At 35.6% G+C, this 23,782-nt stretch overlaps 1 protein-coding gene across 6 annotated transcripts; it reads left to right on the top strand.

The window, feature by feature from the left end:
• The first annotated feature begins 31 nt into the window (after positions 1–31).
• Positions 32–23,062, top strand: bend7 (BEN domain containing 7). Of its 6 annotated transcripts, XM_088647119.1 has the most exons (12): positions 32–70; positions 879–951; positions 2,106–2,183; positions 5,710–6,030; positions 6,757–6,882; positions 9,326–9,597; positions 11,910–12,135; positions 15,088–15,210; positions 16,229–16,282; positions 17,716–17,751; positions 17,937–17,981; positions 19,298–23,062. In XM_088647119.1, the coding sequence occupies exons 2-12, from the start codon at positions 888–890 to the stop codon at positions 19,360–19,362; spliced, it is 1,410 nt and encodes a 469-aa protein (XP_088503245.1). In that variant the 5' UTR covers positions 32–70; positions 879–887; the 3' UTR covers positions 19,363–23,062. The 6 variants fall into 6 exon arrangements, with proteins under 6 accessions (XP_088503245.1, XP_088503242.1, XP_088503241.1 ...); XM_088647116.1 differs by lacking the exon at positions 32–70 and having other exon boundaries at positions 477–951; positions 16,232–16,282; XM_088647115.1 differs by lacking the exon at positions 32–70 and having other exon boundaries at positions 479–951.
• The last annotated feature ends 720 nt before the right edge of the window (positions 23,063–23,782 follow it).

The following is a 23,782-nucleotide window of genomic DNA, read 5'->3' as shown; positions in this document are numbered from 1 at the left end:
TCAAGGGGCGGTGTCAAGATACACAGATGCTGCCAGAAGCCGGAACCTCTGGAATAAAAAAGCTCCACAGGTCATTGGTGTTGGTACCTCCCTTATGCAGATCTCTCTCATTGTTAATGAGAACAGTGCTTGTCCACACAATCACATGACCCATACGGTTTTACCTAATGATTAAATATGCATAAATTGTGGTACTGGCACTGGTTCGAAGCATATTTGACATTAATTAATTGTATCGTACTAAGGTGCTATAAGTCATCGATCTCTGCTATTCTTAAATTATTCCAAATTTATTACTATTACTACTATTAACTTTTCGTGAAACAGACTTGAAATAAAAAAAATTGTGATGAATATATATATAATAGTATTGTGCTTTCCTAACCATTTGACTAGTTTAAACAAAGGTGAACAGACCGTATAATAAGGACACCGAGAGGGGCTGAGATACTTTACCACATTTCCTCAGTAAAAAGTCAACTAGCCTTAGCCTCAAACCATTCATTCTGTGTGTGGGTAACCAGGTGATGAACATCTAGCCTACAAAACAATTCCATCAGGTGGCGCAAAGGAATATGGAAAATATAAGTACACCGATTCATCTATTTGTAATACAAACGGATTCACTCTAAAATAATAAATAAAGATCAATCGATTACTAGTACAAAATGTTTTATTCAAGAGCTGCAATTAACACGGTTAATTTTCAAAAACATTAAGGGCGTATAAACGCGAGGCTAAGCAGTTGGAACTGAAATACTGTAATGAGCAGGAGTTTTTGCTGATTACAGAGACGGACCCCGGTCCTGCTGTTTATTCTGATGTACTACACGCTGGAGTTCTGCTTTAGATTTCATTCCCTGGTCTTTATCGCACAGATACCAATAATGGAGTTTTCTGAAAGGAAAAGGAGCAGAAAATCCCAAAGCTTCAAACTGATTAACGAAGAAGGTAAGGCAGGGAATTTATCTTGTCACGATCCGTCTGCAGTCGCTCCTTTGGGTATTGTATAAACAAAAAGGTTAAAATGAAACAACCCTTGTGAAAGAACACGGAATGCACCTGCAACGTTTGTTTAGTTGAAAGGAGATTATTGTCAATCAGTAGAAACACATTATACATAGACATTATTTAATATATTTGTCACATGGGGTATACACAACGCAAGAATAAACTAATGCTCGAAGAATGCATTATATATGTGGTTGTTTTCATGAGGAGTAGGTATTCTGAAAGGCACACTGACAAACCGACGGATATCACTGAACTTGTATTTTCTGTCATTAGATTACAAATTTATAAAAAGTGCATTTGTTCGAGTGTATATTCATTATGAAAATGTGCGTTAAACAATTCTGTTGCGCTTGAGAATGAAATAATATCAGCAATATCAATATTGGCTTAACGTGATCTGTAGTAGTTTAGTTTGGTTTGATTTGATGCCAAGTTTGAGCCTAAGAACTAGACTATTTTATATTCCACCTACAGGTGGTAGAACCTAACAGCGTGCAGTGTGCAGGAAACTAAACAGGCAGGTCCAGTCCTGCCTACAATAGTTTTCATTCCGCTAAATAGTCGTGCACATTCACTACAGTGTAAAGACAGACAGCGAAATATTTCCTAGGTCCCATTATACAGAATATTGTTTACGTTTTTCTGGGATTTGATACTCTTCCTACATTAGTAATATGAAAGTTAGATTTTCCAAGACCAGTCGTTTCAAGGTTCATTTTGAAGAAATTTGTTCTTTCAACGATACTGACTTTATGAAGTAAATGCTTCAAACATCATACATATAAATATGTTGGTGATGTCTTGTGTGAAGCTCTCATTTAAAACATAATAGCTTAATAGTGAGAGTTATCCTCTAAGAGCCTGGCTTTTAGAGAGTATGTGTCAAAGAGATGGATCGAAAGGAGGGAAACCTTGAACTATTAATTCTTGAAAACAATTATGAAAGTTAAAATTAGATAAATCAGTTTTAATTATTTCCTCTGGTTCTTTGACAAAATGATGATATGATTTGTATAAAATATTCAGATGTATTTTGCTGTATCATCTGAACCTTGGTGGGTAATCCATGGTAATATTCCTTGTCTTTCCAGATTACGAAGCAGAATACTTTGCAAGCAGTAACACCCTTGATGCAAACGGGGAAATAAATGATACAAAAATGGCTGAAGGTACATTGTTTATTTCTTATTGAATAAACAGGCAAGGATTATGATTACATTCATCTTGAAGATACGTTCAACTCTTGCCAGATATATATATATAGTTTATGCTGTATAAGTAATATTATTTTTCTGTGATGAGTACAGTAATTTTAGCTCAGTGTGTTTGTCAGGATTTGTCTTATTTTGTCTTGCAGCATGGTTACTAGCAGACAGTCCCATTTATTTCAAGTCACATGGCATTATCACAGTGTCTTTAAGATAGATTGTTTTTTCTTTGTTTGGTCATGTGTATTGTAAAATACAGTCCATTTTTTCCATTTGACAGTTGTACTGTATCTGCATAGCATGGCACAGACAGAACAGTATATTGCAGTAAAAGTCAAACAACCATACAGTAGTACCATAGAAGCAGAGTGCTGGGATGTAGATTCTAGCATGACTGAAATTTAAATTTTGGAGACAGAAAAAATTGAAAACCGCTTTTAATAATGTTACAATATGAATGCCATATCCTATTATTTCACAGATTTATGGACATGCCAGAAATGTTCATTTCTTTCCATCGTGTTCTTCTATTCATGGTTTATGGTTTATTTGGTTGCTGTGAGGATTCCAAAAGGTATATTCTAAGTAACATGCCTGTATTTTTTTCTTTTTGCTGCTTATGTCCTGAAAAGTTTTGAAATTTCTAAATTTACAACTCACCAAACTCAACTTTGAGATGTCAGCTCACATGGAACAGCATATAGGGTAACCATTCTGATCCTAGTAGTGATTGAGTAATATTCACTGAATATACAAGAAGAATCTAAGAAACTTTGCAAACCAGAGAAGTCAATTTAGCCCATCTAGTTAGTGTTTTTTTGTAGTTAGTCTCCAACACTGTAACTAACCAGCTCTCATACAGCAATGCCTTTGTCCTGCTCACTGTCATGTAGAAATTGTGTAGCCAATACAATATGTTTTCCTACTTCTGTAATTGCTTTGCATCTGCATTACCTTGGATTAAATTGCTAAATAGTTAATAATGATAATAACAGAAGTAGTTATACTAGTTAATGATAATAACAGAATAACAAATGAGAGAGGTCAAATTGAATATTACGCAAATGAGAGAAATGGGAGGAAAGCTGCCACCTTAAGAATTAGGGTACATTTCAGGTGCATTAAGGTGGATTGAAGAATTAATGGTTGCATTAAGATGAGGGCCATTAAGCTATCTGATGAAGGATCACACCTTAACAGGTGTAACAGTCTATTAAGGTGTGATTGTTTATCAAACTGCAGCTAGTCAATGTCTTGAAAATAGGTGTAGTTGAAATGGGTTGCTAATTCAATTCACAGATTAAGATTAAGTCCCATAATGCAGACACTGTTGCATTAAATCAGGGTTATGCTATTAGACAACTGCCAAATGTATTTCCAAAAGGATGGCACGAATTGGTAGTTGGTTCTGTTGGGGTTTGGTGGACTTGAGTCATCCAAAGCATCTTTGGACTATCACTCACGATCTCAGGCGATCTCTGTGACCTATTTCAGTCACTATGAATAAGGTTCTTTCCAATAAATAACTGATGTTCAATAATTGATAGTTCAATGTATGTTATTTTTTCAAATAATAGTTTAATCACAAACAGTATGGCTTATCTATTCAATATAATTATATTCTAAACATTGCCTCTAATACACTTTTCATTGAGCTTAATTTGTGCTGAGGACATTTAATATATTTTTAGGTGGCTAAAATATGAAATGGCACTGTAAAAACCTCCATTCAATCCTGATTACTGCAGTCATATAGGAAATATATAACAGTTCTTGCAATATATAGCATGTTAGCCAAAGTTTAGAAGCGCACATAACACCATAACGATATACCACAGTAAAAGTATAAGAGTATAACAGATAAAAAATAAAGAACACTTAATAAACACTCCTTAATGTTACGACAGTGGGTTCATTAGCATGCGTTGCATATCCAAATAACATGGAAGGAGAGCACTCATGAGGAGAATGATATGCATATGGTGTTCATAGAAGCTTCTTAGAAATAAACCACATCTAAATTGGCATTGCTAGTAGCACTGATGGAAAGCAGGTGTTACACACTGAGCTCCAGCTCATAAAAAGCTGCCATTCAAAACAAGTGTTTTATCAAGGGAGAGAGGAAGATGAATGATCCAGAGCCCAAACAGCAGCAATTTCCAGAACTTTGTGGGGAAAAGCAAACTTTACTAGATTTGACAGAGAAAGAAATTAGTCTGCATGTTATACAGATAGAGCAAAGGGAGGGAAAAGGGAAAAAATTATGAAAAGGGGAAAATTAATATAAAATACCATACAGGCTTTATCTTATGAAACTTTCGTTTTTAGTCATTTCCATCTGTTTTGCCTGGAAGACACAGCAGATTGTGGTATTTCAGAGCTCTGAGAGACAGGTTTCTTTGGAGGCAATTTAATTTCTGCCACAAATATTTCTTCTTTTTCTTTAAATATAAAGTATGTACAGTATATTGTATGAGAAGTATGCTTTGTGGCACTTTTTAGATGGCTTTTTGCAGTATTGTTTTATTTGATCAAAAACTAAGTATGTTTCAGACACTATGGGACACATACAGTATTACCAGTGTTCTTATTAATGTTGTATTACCAATGAATGTGGAGTAAATATATCTGAATATAGGGCAGCAAGGTGGCGTAGTGGTTAGTATTGCTGTCTCGCAACACTGGATTTAATTCCTGGGGTGCTGTCTGCGTGGAGTTTGTATGATCTCCCAGTGTGGGTTTGCATGGGGAAACCGAGTGTTATTGGGGTGCTATGATTTCCTCCCACAGTCCAAAGATGTACTGGTAGATTAATTAGCTTCTGGGAAAACAGGCCCAGGTGTGAGTGTGTGCATGATCGTGTCCCTGTGCCCTGTGATGGACTGGCGTCCCATCCAGGGTGTATCCTGCCTTGCACCCGCTGTTTGCTTGGATAGACTCCAGCTCCATGGCCACCCTGACCTGAATAACACGGTTAGAAAGTGGATGGATATATGTTGATATATGTATGAAAAAATTAAAAGACACATGTGCATCCGCCTGTTTTGTAGCATAATTAACCATTATAACATTTTATAGTTTTATAAAAATGTGAATACTTTCTCCCCAAGTGGTGCAAGCCTTCATACTCCACACTTACAATATCTAACACTGTTTTTGGTGTTGGTGTCGGAGGGATACATAATCCATGTTCGGGAAAGGGGCAGCAGATAAATACTATGGGCACCATTACGCACTTCCCGCAATTCGTCAGTCTCTGCTCTGTCAGTATGGTGTTATTTTCCTAAGACACATCTTATCTTCAGGTGTCCACAAAGTGCAAGACACATCATATGGGAAGACCTGTGTCAACATTTTGTTGCGCAAATGTTGTGCCAGTGACTTCCATAGTGCACATCTTTATAAAGATCATTCACCTGTAGGAATAGGGTCTTGCTAATGATTACAAGAGATTTCTTAGTGTCTTTAACATCCAAATTGTCTTTAGCTTGGCTAGGTGACGAAGGCATGGAGATTAAGAAACAGATCACTGGTATGATGAGGCTGTTAAATGACAAGGCCGGCCGAGTGTATCAGAGAGTGGGGAAGGAGGGGGAGAACCTGAAGCAGGAGCCCAAGGATGTCGATGTGAGGTGGGCCCAGCCTGCCCCTGCTGTCGCTCCAACTACCTCTGTGAGCCAGGAAGTTGCCCAGCACAGCACATGGAACCAAGACCCTGTAGTTGCTCCTCAGGTCTCTGGGCAATATGGCACTCGATCAAAAACCTTAAAAATGATGAACAAGACAAAGAACACACTCAAAACAAATGGTACGTTTCTTTCTTTGCCATTAAAAAGTCCCTCCTTTTTTTATATTGTTTTTGCAGTAAAAGTAACTGATCTCACAGGATATGTCTTCCTTACTTTTTACATTACCTGCCCTTTCTGTAAGTCATCTTGAAAGGATTGTTTCACCTTTTGTTTTTAAATTGAATTCCCAGAGAAGTGTTTTGCCTCTGTCATCCCCCTTCATTGATCAGTTCTGAAACAGCCCTTAATTTCCTTCCATTTTAGTATTCTCTTGTGAAGCCACTGTGGGAGATTGATGCTGTTAAAATGGTGTGAAAATTTTTCAAATACATTTAAGATAAAAAATGTTCCGAAAAGGTTTTTAACTGGGTGAAGCATCAGTTGCATTTTGTTTTCTCACTCATAATGCCATGTCAGCAGAGAACTTTGTTTTATTTTATGGTAATATTTAATAACTAAGAAAAGTTACTGCAATTTCTAAGGTATAACAGAATTTGGGGTGGCGGCACCATATTTGCTCAGATATGTCAGTTGCTTAAAATATCAAAATGTCATAGTTTTACCTAAAGATCCCATGTTCTGGAATTTTTAGGTACATAATCAATGAGGTACTAAATCTATACTGTAGTTTGAAAACATGAATATATATATATAGCTTGATGTCTCAGTTCTTTTGGTCATGTAGCATGATGTCTACTACCTTTCTACACCACCCTCTGTGCTTATATTGTTTCTTTTCTCCGCAGGAGAGATTCCTTCTGCGGCAACTAGCACTACTGGACCTAGCTGTTGTATGTGTAACTGTAAGACAACGCTGCAGGCTATACTTCAGGAGCTCAGAGCCATGAGGAAGTTAATGCAGACCCAAAAAGGTCAGCACAACTATATCTCCTTTATACTTGGCTTGTATACATATATGCTATTTTATTTTTAAGAAAATGAATAAGTGGAAATATATACTGTATGTAGTATTATGTAGTATCATACTACAAAAAGAAATGTGCCCTTTATGTCAAATAGTAAACGCTTATTAGATGAAGAAAATATGATTTAAGAACATTTTTTTTATTATTTCTGCTTCTTATTTACAGTATACTGTCACATCTGGGCTGATTCTTTCCATTAAAGCCTTTAGGTTTCTCTCAAGGTGACTACAAGAGGATTACAAGCAAATAAAGCCTGCAAACTGTGGAATGCCTTGCATGCTTCACACAAACCTCCTGTCATCACACAAAAAAAACACCTTTCTGCTATGGGGTTTTTGGACAGGAATGTAGTTCACGACTCTGAACTCAGCTGTGGTGGATATGTGCAACAGCCTTCATAAAATTAGGTCACAAACAATCAATAGCATGTACTTGTAAATGTCAACCGTTAGCAGATTCTAGAAATTCAGATTCCATAGCTTTGGGATGCTAATTATCAATATTTCAACTACTCCAAAAATCATTCAGTTCTTTACACGCTCTAGTACTCCGTCATGAAGAAAGAACATAAAGACATCATATGAAATTACATTTATATTTTTACAAATTCTCTATGCTGTACACATTTCCCCAACATAGTGACACTGTTTACTGTTATCTCTTCTTTTTTGTTTTGCAATAATTATATTCATATAATTAAAGGTCCCACTACAAATCAATAGATTAATTTGGTAATTTGGTCAAACTTTGGCAAAGATATCAGCAATTAAACTTAAAAGGTCTGTGATATGCCCCATTTCACTACATAAAATTGATGCCACTTTGTGAAACAATGTGCTAACTGAATAGTTCGTTCTGAGCATTCATTCTACCATCTTTGTTAAGTCAAAAGCTTAAATGTAAATGTAGTCAGTGTTTTCCTTGATCGATTAAGATCCTACAGGAAACAATTTATAGGTAGTTTAGTTCTATAAATGTCATATCAAAGATACAGTGGACATTAAGTCTAAAAACCATGACTGTTTTTAACACTTTTGATTTTGGTTGATCTTGTACCACACATTACTGACCACCTTAAACATAACATTTGGAGATTATTTTCTATGTCTAGAACTTGTAGTAGGGTAAATCTATTCATTCAGTTACACTGTTATCACTAAATAACACCTGGTGTATGTTTAACGATTTTGAAGAATTAAAGACATCTACAGTACATAAATAATGGCAGGAGGCTAGCAGCTTAGTGCATGGTGTGTTTGGAGCATTATTTGGCATCGCTAATGTATAGGATTTTTTAAAAATGTGAACAGTATCTTTTTTTATTTTCTCATACATGTGAAGAATATAAGCATGTTATCCTATATCCATAACTAGAATTAGAATCACTCCAAATCACATTTAGTATTTCCACCCAAAAAAAGAAATGGGCATGTTAATATTGACACACTCATCAATGATTGTGTAGAATTACATTTTTATCATAAATAAGTAAAGAAGAAACCAATGTTTAGCACAATAACATAAATAAATAAAAAATATCATTAGAATACTATAAATATATAATACATATTTAATAACCAACAGAGACTTTATTTTCTTAGGAAACATGGCTACTTTAAGGTAGACAGAAGTACAGTACAAAAGTATTCACACCCCTGAGACCTTTTCGCATGTTATTGTGTTACAATATTAAATAATTTAATTGGGATTTTTTGCCATTAATCTCAAAACACTTGTAATATCAATGTGAAAACAAAATAATATAGCTTCTCCTAAATTAATTATGAATGTAAAACAGAAAATAACTGATTGCATAAATATTCACCTTATTTTGAGTCAATATTTGGTAGAGACACCGTTGGCAGCAATTACAGCCATGGGTCTTTTTGGGTAATTCTCTTCCAGCTTTGCAAATCTGAACACTGTAATTTTTGCCCATTCTTCTTTGCACAGTTGCTCAGACTCTCTCTAGTTGGACGGAAGCTGTTGGTGAACAGCAATTTTCGATTCCTGTTCCAAGGAAGTCAACACATAAACACACTAAATCAAAACTTCAAACTTCAGGCACTTTTTCATTTCAAGCCTGTTGCTGGACGGCAGGTTTCCACTGAGTAACAGACAGGCCCCCTGTAAACAAAACTAAAAATCAGCGAGTTTTGATTTAGTCAGGGTCCTTGTCTCATTTTGGCAGCTGAATTTTATCCAACCGTGATGATTTGTGAAAAGCCATTAGACTTTCTTTATGCTTTTATGACTGTAATCTGAGAGGTATGTTTACACTGGTTACACAGCCATGCCACCACATTGAGTTCTCCTATAAATATTTCCCTGGGTAAAAATCCAGTGAATTTCCATAATAACCACATCACTTTGAATGGAATTCTTTCAGGAGCTCAGGAGAAGCAGCGGGCTCCAAGCAGTGTTAGTGTTGTTCGATCTTCTACACCCCGAAAGAGGACTCGGAAAAGGAGGCCTGCCCACAAAATCACACCGCAGGCTGGGCACAGCAGGAAAATGAATGTCCAGCCCAGCAGCACTCCAGAGACCAGTGGGCGAAGAGAGAGAAGGGAGAGATCCAGTCTTCCCTCACCTGCTTCAGCAGCAGGCATTGAAAACCATGTTCCTCAATATGGGATTGTCAGAGAAATGCCTTCCTCAGAAGTATGTCATAACAAACGTTACCTTTATAAAAATGCCACAGTAGTCATTCAAACTACGAAACTGTGCCAAGGGTACGAACTCCCGATTGTTTTGATCAGGCTGTATAAGTAAGCCAGCAATTTCATGTCTACAAATGAAAAGCTTTTTTTGTAAAATTTGCTTTATTGCTAAATTATTTAAGCAGAATTATCCTATGATGTGCTTTAAAGAACATATGTTTTGTACTGAATCTGCATACATTTGACATTTTAATTGTAAACATGCACATTATTTTTTGATTTTTTGCACACAAAAAAACTCAGCAACCTTTTTTCTCTTTAAAATCGCACAAAATTACACATCAATTCAATATGACATAGTAAACCAATTTTCACCATTTTAAAATTCAGTCTTAATGGAAACCTGTTTTATGTCTTATGTGGAGTTTCTCAATTAAAGTCAGATGCATGTCTTCTTTTCACCTTCTTCTCTAGCCTTTAATGCATACGAAGGAAGATACAAATCTGGTGAATACAGATTTTGACAGAAATTTCAAAAATATGTATTAGGGAGTACTCTAAGCGCACAAGCCACAGTTTGAACTAATGTAAAACCCTTGGAATCACATGACTGTGTCTCCGGATTTGTACATTCTTGAAAACCTTTTGGAAAAGATAGTGTTGTAAATAGGTTATTAGAAATACTGACCAGTTACATATATAAACTGTATTGTGTTTCATCTAGTAAATTAAAACCAAAACAGGGCAGGATACGACTTATTGCCTAATTCAGATGGGGCTTTGCTGTAGTTAAGAGCTCAAAGGCAGTGCACATAATTGTTTAGTACCACCGTAACTGGATGAGCTGAAGCTGATTTTGATATCCTCAAATCACTGCGTATTAGGAGCACTTGTCACAGGTCTCATCCAAGCTTGAAGTGTTGCAATGGGGACTGTGTCTGTCATTCCAAAATAGTTTCTGCAATTTGTGCTGTGGGTATTGTTTGTGAACAGGATGGCTGCAAAATGCACCTATTTCAGAATTTTGATGTAAACTATGTTGTCACTGTCTTTCTCAGACTCGTTCAGTTATGCATCAGTGAATCATGCAGAACAATAATTTCCTCATCAAATACCCGTACTGGGCACTTTTTTGCTGCCTTTTGGATTGTTTTTAGGACAGTTAGGATTGTTTACACTCCTTTATTTATTTTTGGAACTACCGTATGTTTTCCAGTGTATGTTGGGAATTTAGTGATTCAAAATAGCTTTATTATCTTTAAAAGAGTACAATAGTTTTGGTGATTCAGCCCACAGTGGGTGGCTGTGCTTATACTCACTAGAAAAGTGTGTACAATATAGCACAGGGCCTTGAGACCCTTTTGTGTAAAAAGTAAAATATGTTGTCTCTTGGCATCAAAATGTGATGTCAACATTTTTGTAAAAAGCAACTTTGGTTTACACCTTTTTGCCTATTGGTCAGTTACTCATACTTACTCATAGAAAGCAAATCCAAGATATTATTCAGATAATCAAGCATAATTATAACTGCTTTCAAGCTTGAGACTGTAATTTTTGCTGACTTGTGTGCCTTTTTTCAGCATCTTTTTCTACTTTACATGTTATTCGTTTGGAAACTACATTAGAATTTAGGGTAGAGGTATTATCTATTTCAGCATCTCAAGCATATTTTGCTCTTTTGTCTTTTAAAAATGCCTTATTGATGTTCCTTTTTTGTGTTTCTAATACTGGGTATTTTCTCTGTTGTGATTGTGCAACATTTGCGATGTTCATGTAATGTATCAAATGCTGATGAATAATGCAGAGAGCATCTGGAGATGGGCCAGTTTCTATCTGCTGCTTTAAAATAAATTGATGCTCCTGTTTGTACAATGCAAAAATCACATGTTTTCAAATGTCGAATAGGGACAATCTTCATGCTTTTTAATCCAAGAACCTCTTCAAAGTTTTTTAATGGACCATAGAGAACTGGCTTTCACAATGTGGCTTGGTAGTTTCACAGACTCTGAGCCTTTTGTGTCAAGAAGTGCCTCTTATTCTCAGCCCTGAATATTTTGGCACTTCATTTGCATTTGTATCCATTTACCTCCTGTATTGTGGACTCTAATAGTGGGATAGATGGCAACGCAAATTTCTTTAGAAATGTACAAGCCATAAGGGACAAGACTATAAATGAAAAACAAAATAGGTTAGTTTAGCCAGCCCCTGAATTCCTAATGATGTAGTAAAATGAAAAACAGGAGTAAAATGCTCAAGGCAAATGCTGTTAAGATTAATTAATTTTCCTTTCTCTCTCCCTTGCTGTGTATGTAGCCTGAAGTCCAGCTGGCTGAGGACTATGATGTCTACATACCAAAATCCCAGCTGGATTCCATCCTTGTAAATTACACTCGTTCCGGAAGCTTGCTGTTCAGGAAGCTGGTGTGTGCGTTCTTCGACGACACAACCCTAGCCAACTCTCTCCCCAATGGCAAGAGGAAGAGGGGCCTGAATGACAACAGAAAAGGGCTGGATCAGAATATTGTGGGAGCTATTAAAGGTGGGTTGTATTTTCAGAGCTGACTGTCTAGTAGACACAGTGCTGTTTCTTGTAGACAAGACCGGGAAATCAATGGAAGAATGATATATAAAAAACAAAGCCGCTCCATGTGGAAAAGTAGTATTTAATGTTGGAACGCACTACAAAAAAAATAAAAGATGTTTTAAATGGATTGCAATATACTCTATTCCTTTACCAAAACTATTTTGCAGTATATTGTAGAATGAATAGTTGTTTTTGTAACATATTCTGTTTAAAACACAGAATAATTTCTGAATCCTCTGTGAAAATTCGGTGAAAACTACAGAAACATCTCACATAGTGCAATATGCTGAATATGGAATTTCATCCAGTTTGACCTTTAAACAGGTTGTTGTACATTAGTGAATTTGTTGTCGCCATCAAATTTATTTACAGTAGGTAAAAAAATTAAAGTGATTTGTATAAATTCTAGTTGTGTAACTGAAAGATATAAAATAGAGACTGTGCTTTATGAGAAAAAAAATATTGCATTACCTAGATCACAAAATCAAATTTCATTTTTTGACAATGGTATTTGGGGACCCTTGCATTAGTATTTTTGATTAATCTTTGCTTCCTTCAAAACTTGGTTAGTAGCATCTTTCCAGGGATTCAAATTTGGACCTGAGATGGTTATTCCATAGCTACTATCCTTTTTGCAGAAAGTATTTTATAGAAGTTAAAGAATATTATCTCACTAGAATAAACCTCCTGTCAAACAAGCAGTCTAACACTGAATAAGGTGCAGGGCAGAAATTTGCAGTGTTGATCCATGTACAATACAGAGGTAACTGCCAAGACAAATAAAGAAAACAAATACTGTACCATACCAACACACAATCAACACACAACCTCTATTTTTTTACTATAAGGTTATTTAATTAATCTTATCTCTTCATTTAAACATATTGGACCTTTTTTGGTAAAAAAAAAGCTTTAATTTTGATCCAACTGACCATTAAATGGAGTTAACTAAATTTGTATGTCAAACAGAAATCTTTCTTTTTTGTGTCATTTTTAACAAAGGCTCACAGTTTTCACTCACAAACATTTTCTTCCTGTTAAGATATCAGATATCAGATATGTTTGTTTTGAGGATGATTTTCTATGTTTACTTGTTTCTTATGTCATTTTTTAAGTCAGATTCTAAGGATTTTTCCTGGCTGCTCAAACAATTCTTCTTTTTCATCCTCTGGCTAATCAGATTTGTTAGTAGTAGCATATCCTTCAAAGTGTTTTCTTGCCATTCCTACTATAGTTGTTCTGCTATTTTTGGTCCACTTCTCCTTCCCATTGAGATGTTGTAGATTGATCAGAAGGCCGCTGCTACAAAGAGGAAACCAAAGGCGACTGCAGAAATCAAAGGTGTACTGTATGTGCTGAAGAATAGGCAACAAATCTGGAAACTGATTCTAAAATACAAATGAATTCTCTACAAGAATTCCCTACTTGATTTACAAGCTGCAAATCAAGCAAAAGGTGCCAAAAAACACTAAGAGTATGAAATTAAAAACAATTTCTGTAACACTTGTTTTCGTTATAAAGCAGGATCACTGTGTTGGCAGTGAGGAGAGGTGGTAAGGGCTCTGGACTCCTGATTGGAACTACGGGTTCACAGTCCCAGGTGGAGACACAACTGCTGTATTAGCAGTACCACCTGCATACATAAAATCCAAAACTTTGTATTTTTTAAACAACTAGGTAATAGAAGTTTGTGTGAATTACTTTGAATAATGTTAAATAAGTGAATAATAATGAAATCATATCTTTCAGTGATACAGACACTTCATTTGTGGGTTTACACATATGTTTCAACTGCCCATATATTAATTTAAGTTTATCCCACATACTGTATTATGTCCATTCATATACTAGTACGAGACAAGTATCATAACTATTCTATTGGTGGATGACACTATTTTGCAGAAACATGGTCCTAGCAGAAATTCCAATCTAAACGTAGTGTCCGATAAGTAACTCTAAAACAATTGTCATCTGTGGCTGACTCTGAGTTTTTTCTCATTTTGCCTTCCTATTAATAGTGTAATTTGCACTTCAAGGAACATGTTAACTCATTGGTGAAATGCGTCACATAAACCTAAATACAGTACAATATCAAAAAGCTGGGTCTTTCAATTAGATCATTAAAACTACCCAGTTATTTATGTATATTTTGGTACACCCGGAGGCAGGTATCAGGGATCTTTAATTAGGCTGGAACATATAAATATGGCCATCAGGTAAAAATTGTTGTTTTTTTTATTTATAGTAAGGAAAGACAAATACAGACCAATCTCTAGCTGTTATTTGTGAAGAAAGCTCAACAGATGAAACATTGTTTCTCCTGTCTAATTTTCAGCATGGAATTAACCTCTATTAACCTATATTTGCATTATTCATTTTAACAACATAAGAAATTTTATGAAGGCTAAAAAAGGTTCAACAGCCGATACGTTGTGTTTCTCCTAGTTTTCAGCGTGGAATTAACCTTTATTTGCGCTATTCATTTTAGCAACATAAGTAAGGTTGCAAAGAAGAGAAGATTACTTGGTCTTTTTAGTTTGTGTGATCACCAGTAGCTAAGTGATCGTGAAGAAGTGTCTTATCCAGCCATTTTTTGAAAGAACCAAAGAGGTCACCTTCAACACCACAGCTGAGTAGCTTGTTGCAGACTCCATAACCCTTTGTATAAAAAGAGGGCTCCTCTTCTCAGTCTTTAATGAACTTCCCCTAATTTCTACTTTCATTAGGGAAATAATTCATTCTTATTTATTTTTAGATTTCCGCCAGAATCGTCTTAAGTTCTGTTGTCTGAATTAGTTTTTCTTCTTTAAGCAGACTATTAAGGTTTTCATAGGCCACTAACAAAATATGTTTTTTGTTTTGCCTTGATTGAAGTGCATTTGTACTGATCTCTAAAATGTAAAACAGTCTTCACAGAGAAGTATTGCACTGCGAACAGAATTGAGAAACTCCCAGGACCAAGAGATTGGGTACAAATTCTTCAGGACCAGATTAAACTGGCCAGGAGACGGTTAAAGAGAGGAAATTGTGGTAAGTCTAATACATGTACCGATGTACAGTATAACATCTTGATTTGCCATGAGAAAAAAGCTGTATTGACCCACAGTATACTAAAGTATATTATTCCAATGGATGAATTTTTAAGCTCTGAGCAGTAGTGAAACCCAGTTACATACAGTAATGGTGTACAAATGACAAATGCCTTTATTTTCCTATTAGTTTATTTCTTGTTGTTTACCTCCTTGTATATGAAAATGACATCATTTATTGTTCTGTTTTTTGTAGAATATAATTTGCTAAGTAACAGTTTCACAAAATAATAAAAGCTATTAACTTACAGTACATTGGGTGTAAGAGAAAAAGAGAAGTACTGGTTTGTATGTCCTTTAGACACTTGGCATATTTAATTTCCTCATTGCTTTGGCCAGTCTTTTCAGAAAATAGAACAGTTAAGAGGCCAATTGAAGAATAGTTGAGAATTATAGAATGTTAATATAGCTGTAAAAGGAAAGAAACATCACATTAAATAACAGGAAAATGCAAAAAATCAAAAGAGCTTTCAATCTTTCAATGTCCTGCACACAGAAAACAAAAATGGTTCCACACAGAAAAAAATGACTATTTCATTCTCTGTTACGCAAAGACTCTACTGTTAAATTCACTTGTTAGATTCACTTGCCTGTTCCTAAGGTTCATGGTTCATTTGGAGATTCATAGCCACTGTCAACTAAATTCGGAGTCATGTTACATACCTACTACTATGTAGCTGAAAAGGCCAATTTCATCATATAACACCCTACTGTAGAACAAAACAGCATTTTCAGATGCTGTACCAGGGACTGGCAACTCCACTCCTCCAGGGTCCCCTGGCTTTCAGTGCACCTTTTAATGACACAATTGAAAAAAATTTGTAACACCTCCTGGAATCCATCACTCATGGACTGCCTTTGCCAATCCCTGTGTTATATGACTTGAGTTTATGTTGATTCAGAAGTATCTGTTTTCTGGGTTTTCATGACCTCATTCTGCTTCCATTATATTTGTTCAGCAGAAATTGTCGACTGTGACGAAATTGTGAACAGGAGTTCCCAAAGCACGACAGGTAGTTCGTTTATTTGTTTGGCATTTTTCATTACTGTGATTAAATTATGTCAGCCAGTTTAAGACTCAGATCAAATAGAAACCTCCACTTGTTTACCAGAAGCAAATTCCAAATATGATGTCACTTGGTGATGGCTTTTTTAATTTTTCTGGAAAATTCCTGCATCTTCCTAGTGGAAAGTTGGCATCAAGGTATTTTCAGCTGATGGGTATGTGAATGTTAATCTGGCCCCAAATTTAGTTCTTTTTCTTCTCCTTGTAGGATCTAGCATAAAGACTAAAATTAAATAGTTATATCTTCCCTATTCTGCCACCTTGACCCTGTATGTCACACAATTTAAATCAAAATAATTTCTAGGCACACATATATGTTTTGGAATTGCTTAGGACTAGTGATGGCTGATGTCCAATGACTGTTGTGCTTGCAAATGTCAGCTGCTCCTTTCCAGAGACTGCTCTCCTTTTATTATGGATATCTGACTGTGCTGCTATTGAACTTGTTGTTCATTTCCAGTTTTTCAAATCTGACATTGTATTCTAACAGATTTTGTCTTTAGTGCACCAAACATATTTTGTATTTAATGTCTTTAATATAACACTTTTAGATTTATTTAGAATTATGTGAGACCCCATAATGTCAAATATACAAACAGACTGTGGATCACGCCTGGATCTTTATCAAAGCTGTGCTTTCAGGAGAGGGTAAGGGGGGATGATTGTTGATGATTACATGCATCTGTGATATAGTGGGAGAGAAAGTTTGCATTTTTTCTTCAAATACAACACTACTTTGGTTTCTAAAACAAAGCTGAATTCACTCTATCAAAGCTCCATTACATTCTTGCAAAATGTAGCAATTATAAAACCATATCTATTAAATTGATTATTAATGTTAGAATGCTATAAGAATAATAAATAAGGCTGCACTGTTCTGCTGAGAGATTGCTTGGGGAGAACTAGTATAGCAACTCATATTTTTCTTCGGTAATGGCTGCTAACATAGTGTATAGATTCCAAGATTTGGGACACGTTTTTGTACAGTATATCACCTGTTTTGCCTTGCTTGTGAGGAGCACACAAGTAGAGATGAACACTCTTATAGCCTTTAGCCACATGATACCAAAGCCCAGAAACTGTCAGAATTCCCCAGAGAATATAGGATTATCATTAAAACTAAACCAAACAAAAAAGCATCTTTTAGGCTTTCTTAGGCCTTTTTTTTCAAAATGTTCCTCACCTTTTTGTAATTAATTGTTTTCAATAGCAGAAGATTAAAAAGAAGTCAACACCAGAACAGAAAATATAACTCATGAAGGCAGCTTAATTACACATGCAGTTGCTGGGTGTTTTGCCAGCAGACACTGCAATGCTGAGAAGTGAATCAATTAGTCAGTGTGCGTACCCTGCAGCCTCCTGCAATTGTTTGTGTTTCAGGTACAGAGCTTCCAGAATCCATTCATAATGAAGAAGGTCTGTATTAGGCTTTTTCAAAATACAAACACACATGTATGTGTGAACACTAAAATATAGTCAGTGTTAAAATTATAGCACCGAGTAGCTACTGTAGATATAGGTTTGTTTGGCTTTGTGTTATTTCTGTGATACGGTATATTCATTCACTTTAATTCATTTGTTTTCTTTTTTTCTATCAACAGAGGATCTTGAGTGTTCTAAAGAAAAAGATGACAGTTTTGTGAAAGGTATTATACTTAATCTACCAATATTTATGATTAACTTAATGTTCAATCTAATAAGGGGAGAAAATGTGTATCTGTGAAGATGACTTTGCATGTAATACAAAAACTAAGGTCGAGGTCAAATCAAAATCTTGAGTCACCTGCCGACTGCAAATTACAAATCTAGCACTTAATTCATCCATTCTTCATAAAAAGCACAAAAGGGTACTGGGTTTGTATTTTTCAATTGGCTGGTGCGTGGTTAAAATATTTAATTTAATCAGAGCCATGTTTGCATATTGTTTTACTGTTATTTTTCCCCTCGCTTAGAATATTCAAATAAATACATTCAGGAATACATTTCTTAAAAAGGAACAAATGAAATATATACTGTATATTTTCAATTCAACACTCAAGATGTATTCTAACCAGACCAAACAAGCCAAACTAAATCTGTAAAAAAAGCTTGACCTGAAAATACCACATAACATATGTAAATTGCAATATAAAAGCGTATGAAAAATGCATTGAAACACATTTGAAAGATATATTTTATTTATAAATATAGACATATAGACTCACTAGGCTAAATCGTTACAATTATTTTACGTATGTGTGCTGACAAATCTATTATTTTTTAGCCCTTTTTTCTGCAAAGGAGTTTGACAAGCTATAAGAACAATTGGTTCTGAAACATTGCAACCTTAGAACCATGTCATTTTTGAAACATTTTTGAAACATATTATTTTGTAACCGTTGCTTTCATTCCATGTTATGCTTGGCCACAGCTAACATGTTTAAAAGGCTCATTCATTCATTTAAAAGGTCAGCCTGTCAGCTCATACAACATTATTTATTTGAAAATGTGAGTATAATTCAGTGTTAGGGGCTGTTGCACTTTATTGCTCTATGTGGATATGGCTTGCATTAGTAGATGCTTTTCTGCAATACTGGAATTGTTAGTGCAGAAGAAAATTGTATTAAGTCACCAATAGCTGGTACTTGCTTGATGCTTCAAAGCACACACGTCAGGCTAGTGAGAACAAGGCACTTGAAGGCACATTCATAGCAACAGCCCTAATTTATTCAACAGCATCCTCATTACCTTCGAAAATTAATTATTGTACTGAACATATCACCCGTCTAGTTGTGAATGCTGTTTATGCATTTGCTTGCAAGAAGATATACATTTATTATTGTAAATTTCTCCTGAATTATATAGGATGAGCTTTAGAAAAATAGGATTTTTTGACAGTATGCAAAATAATTTCTTATTATACTGTGGTAGGAAAATTAAAATAATGTATGTCTTATTCATTAAACATTTTGTGTATTTTTAGGTTGTGTTGTTGAGAAGAGCACAGAAGACTCTGAGCGTGATATAAAAAAGGACGTCACAGCTTAAACTTAAACTTTGCTACCAAATAACAATAGCCTTGCAATGGCGATAAGTCATAGTGGGTCTACTAACTTTATCCAGTGAGACACATTTAATTCCATTGTTTAGAAAGCTTCTAGTTCTCTTTTGTGAGACAAATTAGTTTTGTGGTTGTAGTAAAATTATTACCAAAGTAGCCAACTTTGAAAGTCTATTTTGCTCTCTTGTTATATCTGCAAAATTACATGGCTATGTGGAGTTGTGTTTTTGCAACTCAGTGATCTTTTGCTTAGTCAATAACTGTGGATCTATGGTTTTGAGGTGGAGCTGAATTAAGAAAATACTCATGATCTCTTTGGACTTCCCATGTTATAACCAGGTCCTAAAGCACTTGTTTTGTTAAATATCATGTCAGCCTTTGCCACTGTTGATCATGTCATTGTGCTAAAACATCTGTAGTTCCACTTTGGTCTTTCTGGGAAAAGCTCAGAATGGTGTACTTTGTGTGTATTACATGGTCATACAGTATATCTAATTACACCAACTAACATCAACTTCAAACTAGGTGCTGTACAGTCTGGTATTTCCCAGGGCTCTACTTTGAGCCTTTTGCTATTAAATGTATAAATGTTACCTATTAAGGTCATAAAAAAAAATGGTGATTACTTTTATATTTGTAATACACAAGTCTGTGCATTCCTTCCAACCCAATCATGCATGGCAATAACTACCCTCAGAGATATTAAATTTAGTAATGGATGGCTACAAACTTCAAATAACTGAAAATAAACCGTGATAAAAGAGATGTACGGTCAAGTGTCTTCAAATCAGAATTTGTAAAACATGACCACATTAGAATTACTTTCAAAGGGAGACACCTGAGCGATAACTATAATTATCTTATTTCTGTTATTAGAACTGCATTTCCAATTTGAGCACTTTAGCCAAGCTGAAGTTTGTGCGAGACAAAAAAAAATCAGAGAGATTAGTACATGTATTTGTATCTTAAAATGACTCCTCAAATGACTCATCTGTTTTCATTTGTTAATTATATTTTTATCAAAGAACCTTTCTTCATATTTCATAAAAAACATCCCTTATTTACTGTAATACTTCACTCCTAAACATGAAATGCATCTTAATAATATGTCGTTTTTTAAATGCGGCTACAGTTCTGTACATGTTCTCTTTCAATACGACAAAAGTCAAAAGTCAAAAGTGAAAACACCGACACATTTTGGAATGAATATTCTTCTATAACTGGTTTGGATCAGGAGTGCATCATATTTGTGGACTGTATTGCTTTGTTCTTAATTCTGTATGGGATGGGTTGACCTGATGAACGCCATAAACAGTATATACAGTATAGAGGGTGTTTCAGTAAATAAAGTAAAAAGACCTCCCGCAGCCAAAAATGACTTTTGAATAGGAGAAGCACTCTACCGCCTTTATGTGCTTGGTTATGAGACTACATGAGTCACAAGTCTTAGTACTGTACAGTACCTCCAAGTATTAGGATAAAAATGGCATGCTTTGTGCAGTAGTAGTTGAAAACTGAAATGCACTGAGTGATTGAGCTTTAGCAAGAAAGAGCGTGACACAGTTGTACTTCTATGCCCACCTATGAAGACATACCAACCTCATGCTAAATCATGCAAAGAGATGTCAGTACCATGCAGTGCCTCCAATAATGGCAAGACAGCTGCTCATAATGAGCAGTGACTTGGATGGCCAAAGATCTCCTACACAGTTGAGAATGTTTGCTGCGATTTAAGTACTGCTCTGTGCACAATATTGCCCGTAGGTACTGGTGTACTGCAAAATCTACAACAGATATACTGTATACTGAAGCAGTTCACACATGTACACTGGTTTACTAAGATGAGGCTGTATTTACTGTTTTTTCAATGTTGCCATGGAAAAGGTGGACACACGAACAACTGCTCCCATTACTATGTACAGTGTTACAGATGTGATGGTTGAGGGATTTCCCTGCCCATTCATCTCCACCATTCACCATCATCCCGTGAAGAAGCCGGCTGTCCAGCACATAATTTGCAAATGATGTGCTCAAGTCTTGACTCGAGTGACATAGCCTTCTGCTGAACCAGACCAGAATTTAGGCTTTGGTATCAAGGATGGGAAGCCCAAACAGTTGTGAGGAAAAGTTTTGTGGAACATGCTCCTGTTATTATTAGTTACATCTCTAGCTATATACAGTATGAGTAAATGAAATATCATGTGAGCACCTTGTTACCCTATTTATTGAAGAACCCTCTTGTATAAGAAGGGTGTATACTGTAGGTCGGAGATTGTGATGACCACAACCGATTGACAGATGAATCATTGGTTGTGTTAAACATTGATGCTTATTGTAATGTAATGAAAAAGAAATGATTGTTTGGAGATCAGTTCAACATCATGAGATGGATGATGGTGAATACTGGTGTCACACAAATTTGTGGAAATGTGAAACGCTTTAAAAAGACTTTGACCAATTACAGGGTTTAACTGCTGTTTGGGGGGGAAAAAAACTTTTGATTTTTTGTTTTAATATTATATGTGAGGAAAAATAAAATACAGTTTACATTTGTTCAACAGATGTACGTTTTCAGCACTCAAGCTGTGTATCATAAGTATGTGTCGTAAGAAGGAAGCTGTGATTTTATTCCATTCTCTCTGAATATAAAATGTTACAGTACTGCCTACAAATAATTTAAGCCCTCTTAGATACAGGGGTGTTGAAGACAATAAGCATGTACAGTATCTATTGTAATCAGGTATACTCTATAAGCATAAAATTCTAACTTAGGTGTGTGAAATGAATGTGCCATATGTTATGTATATATATATAAAAGTACTTCGATCCTTTTATACACACACATATATATAAGTATATACTGTGTATACTTCAGTACAAGTATAGTACACGTACAAGTAAAAGGATAGAATATATTTTAAAAAGTATTTTAATCACATACTGTACTAAGATTGTGCTTATAATGTTATACTGTATTTTAGGATTTTCTCCTGCTAAAGCCAGGTTCTTCCTTTCATTTTGTAAGTGAATTTGAGCCTTATTGTACTTATTTTTTTCTTATTTAAGAAAATGTACAGAAAATGATAGTGGAAAATAACAGAATTATTATATCTATATTGTAGTACAGTTTGGAGGAACATAGATTTGATATCAGAAATGGGTACAATATATATCTTTTCTGTTAACTTTTACATGACTATTTTTTCTTTCTACATTTTTTATATTTTAGGTACTGAGCTGTTAAAAACATTAAAGGCATATCAAGCTATTTATCTGCAGCCAATTCCTAAAAATTCAGTATTGGTTAATATACAGAATTTCACTGGGTCTTAATATATTAATCTTAGAGAGAGTCATGGTGGGGTTCTCCAGAGTGCGTGTCTCCCATGTGAGTTGGGAACACTTTTGGTGAAGCATGTTTGACACTTGTTTTCATTGTGTGGTTTAGGAACTCTGAGACGTGCTCAAAACGGTGGTCCAACCACGTATAATACATACTGCACAAATAATGTGATCAAGATCACAGACAGCCAGAACTGTAAAGTTAACAGGAGGTACAACAGTGGATAATGTTTAGCAGCCAATTATTGTATTTGTGCTTAAATAGGCCATACAGCTGTATTGTACTAAGCTTCCCAATACTTTGTGCCTTTTCACATTCAAATAACATATTTTACCTCACTAAAATATTTCCTGTGTATTTATTTTTATGTCAGTGACCTACTCTATTAATATGTGGTATGACGGCACAGTGGTTAGCTTTGTTGCCTCGCAACCCTGGGTTCAATTCCGTACCTGGAGTGCTGTCTGTGGAGTTTGCGTGTTTTTCCCCGTGTTTGTGTGGGTTTCCTCTGGGTGCTCTGGTTTCGTCCCACAGTCCTAAAACATACTGGTAAGTTAACAGGCTTCTGGGACAATTGGCCCTGGTGCGAGAGTGTTTGTCCGTGTGTGTGGCGTCTTATCCAGGTTGTACCTTGCCTTGCACCCGTTGCTTGCCGGGATAGGCTCTGGCTGCTCTGTGACTCTGCACTGGATGAAGCAGTTAGAAAATGGATGGATAATGTGTCAATATGTTCAATTTCAGTAGTTTGGTCAAACTCTAAGGTTTTAGGATTCTCATACTATTGTCATACACTATATATCATATACTGTACTGTTGTAGTTCAGCTGGGTAGCTGCGTCAGCATGCGTAGGCTGCGAAGGAACAAGTAATAGGTTTATTCCATGCTGAAAAAAAGAAGAAAGAAAACACAACGTTTCGGCCGTGGAGCCTTCTTTAGGTGTGAGCATACTGTACTGTATATGCATAATAATTCACAAAGTGAGGCTATGAGTGGGGTAGTTCACCTGGCTGAGAGGGACGACAACCCATCCATAAGGACTGTCAGAACTTCCCGTCCCCTTTAC

This window comes from Lepisosteus platostomus, chromosome 9 (assembly GCF_059453375.1).
Source record: "Lepisosteus platostomus isolate fLepPlt1 chromosome 9, fLepPlt1.hap1, whole genome shotgun sequence".
In the NCBI taxonomy this organism is placed as follows: domain Eukaryota; kingdom Metazoa; phylum Chordata; class Actinopteri; order Semionotiformes; family Lepisosteidae; genus Lepisosteus; species Lepisosteus platostomus.
The sequence above is the reverse complement of the archived record's forward strand: the minus strand, read 5'-3'. Positions and strand labels throughout refer to the sequence as shown.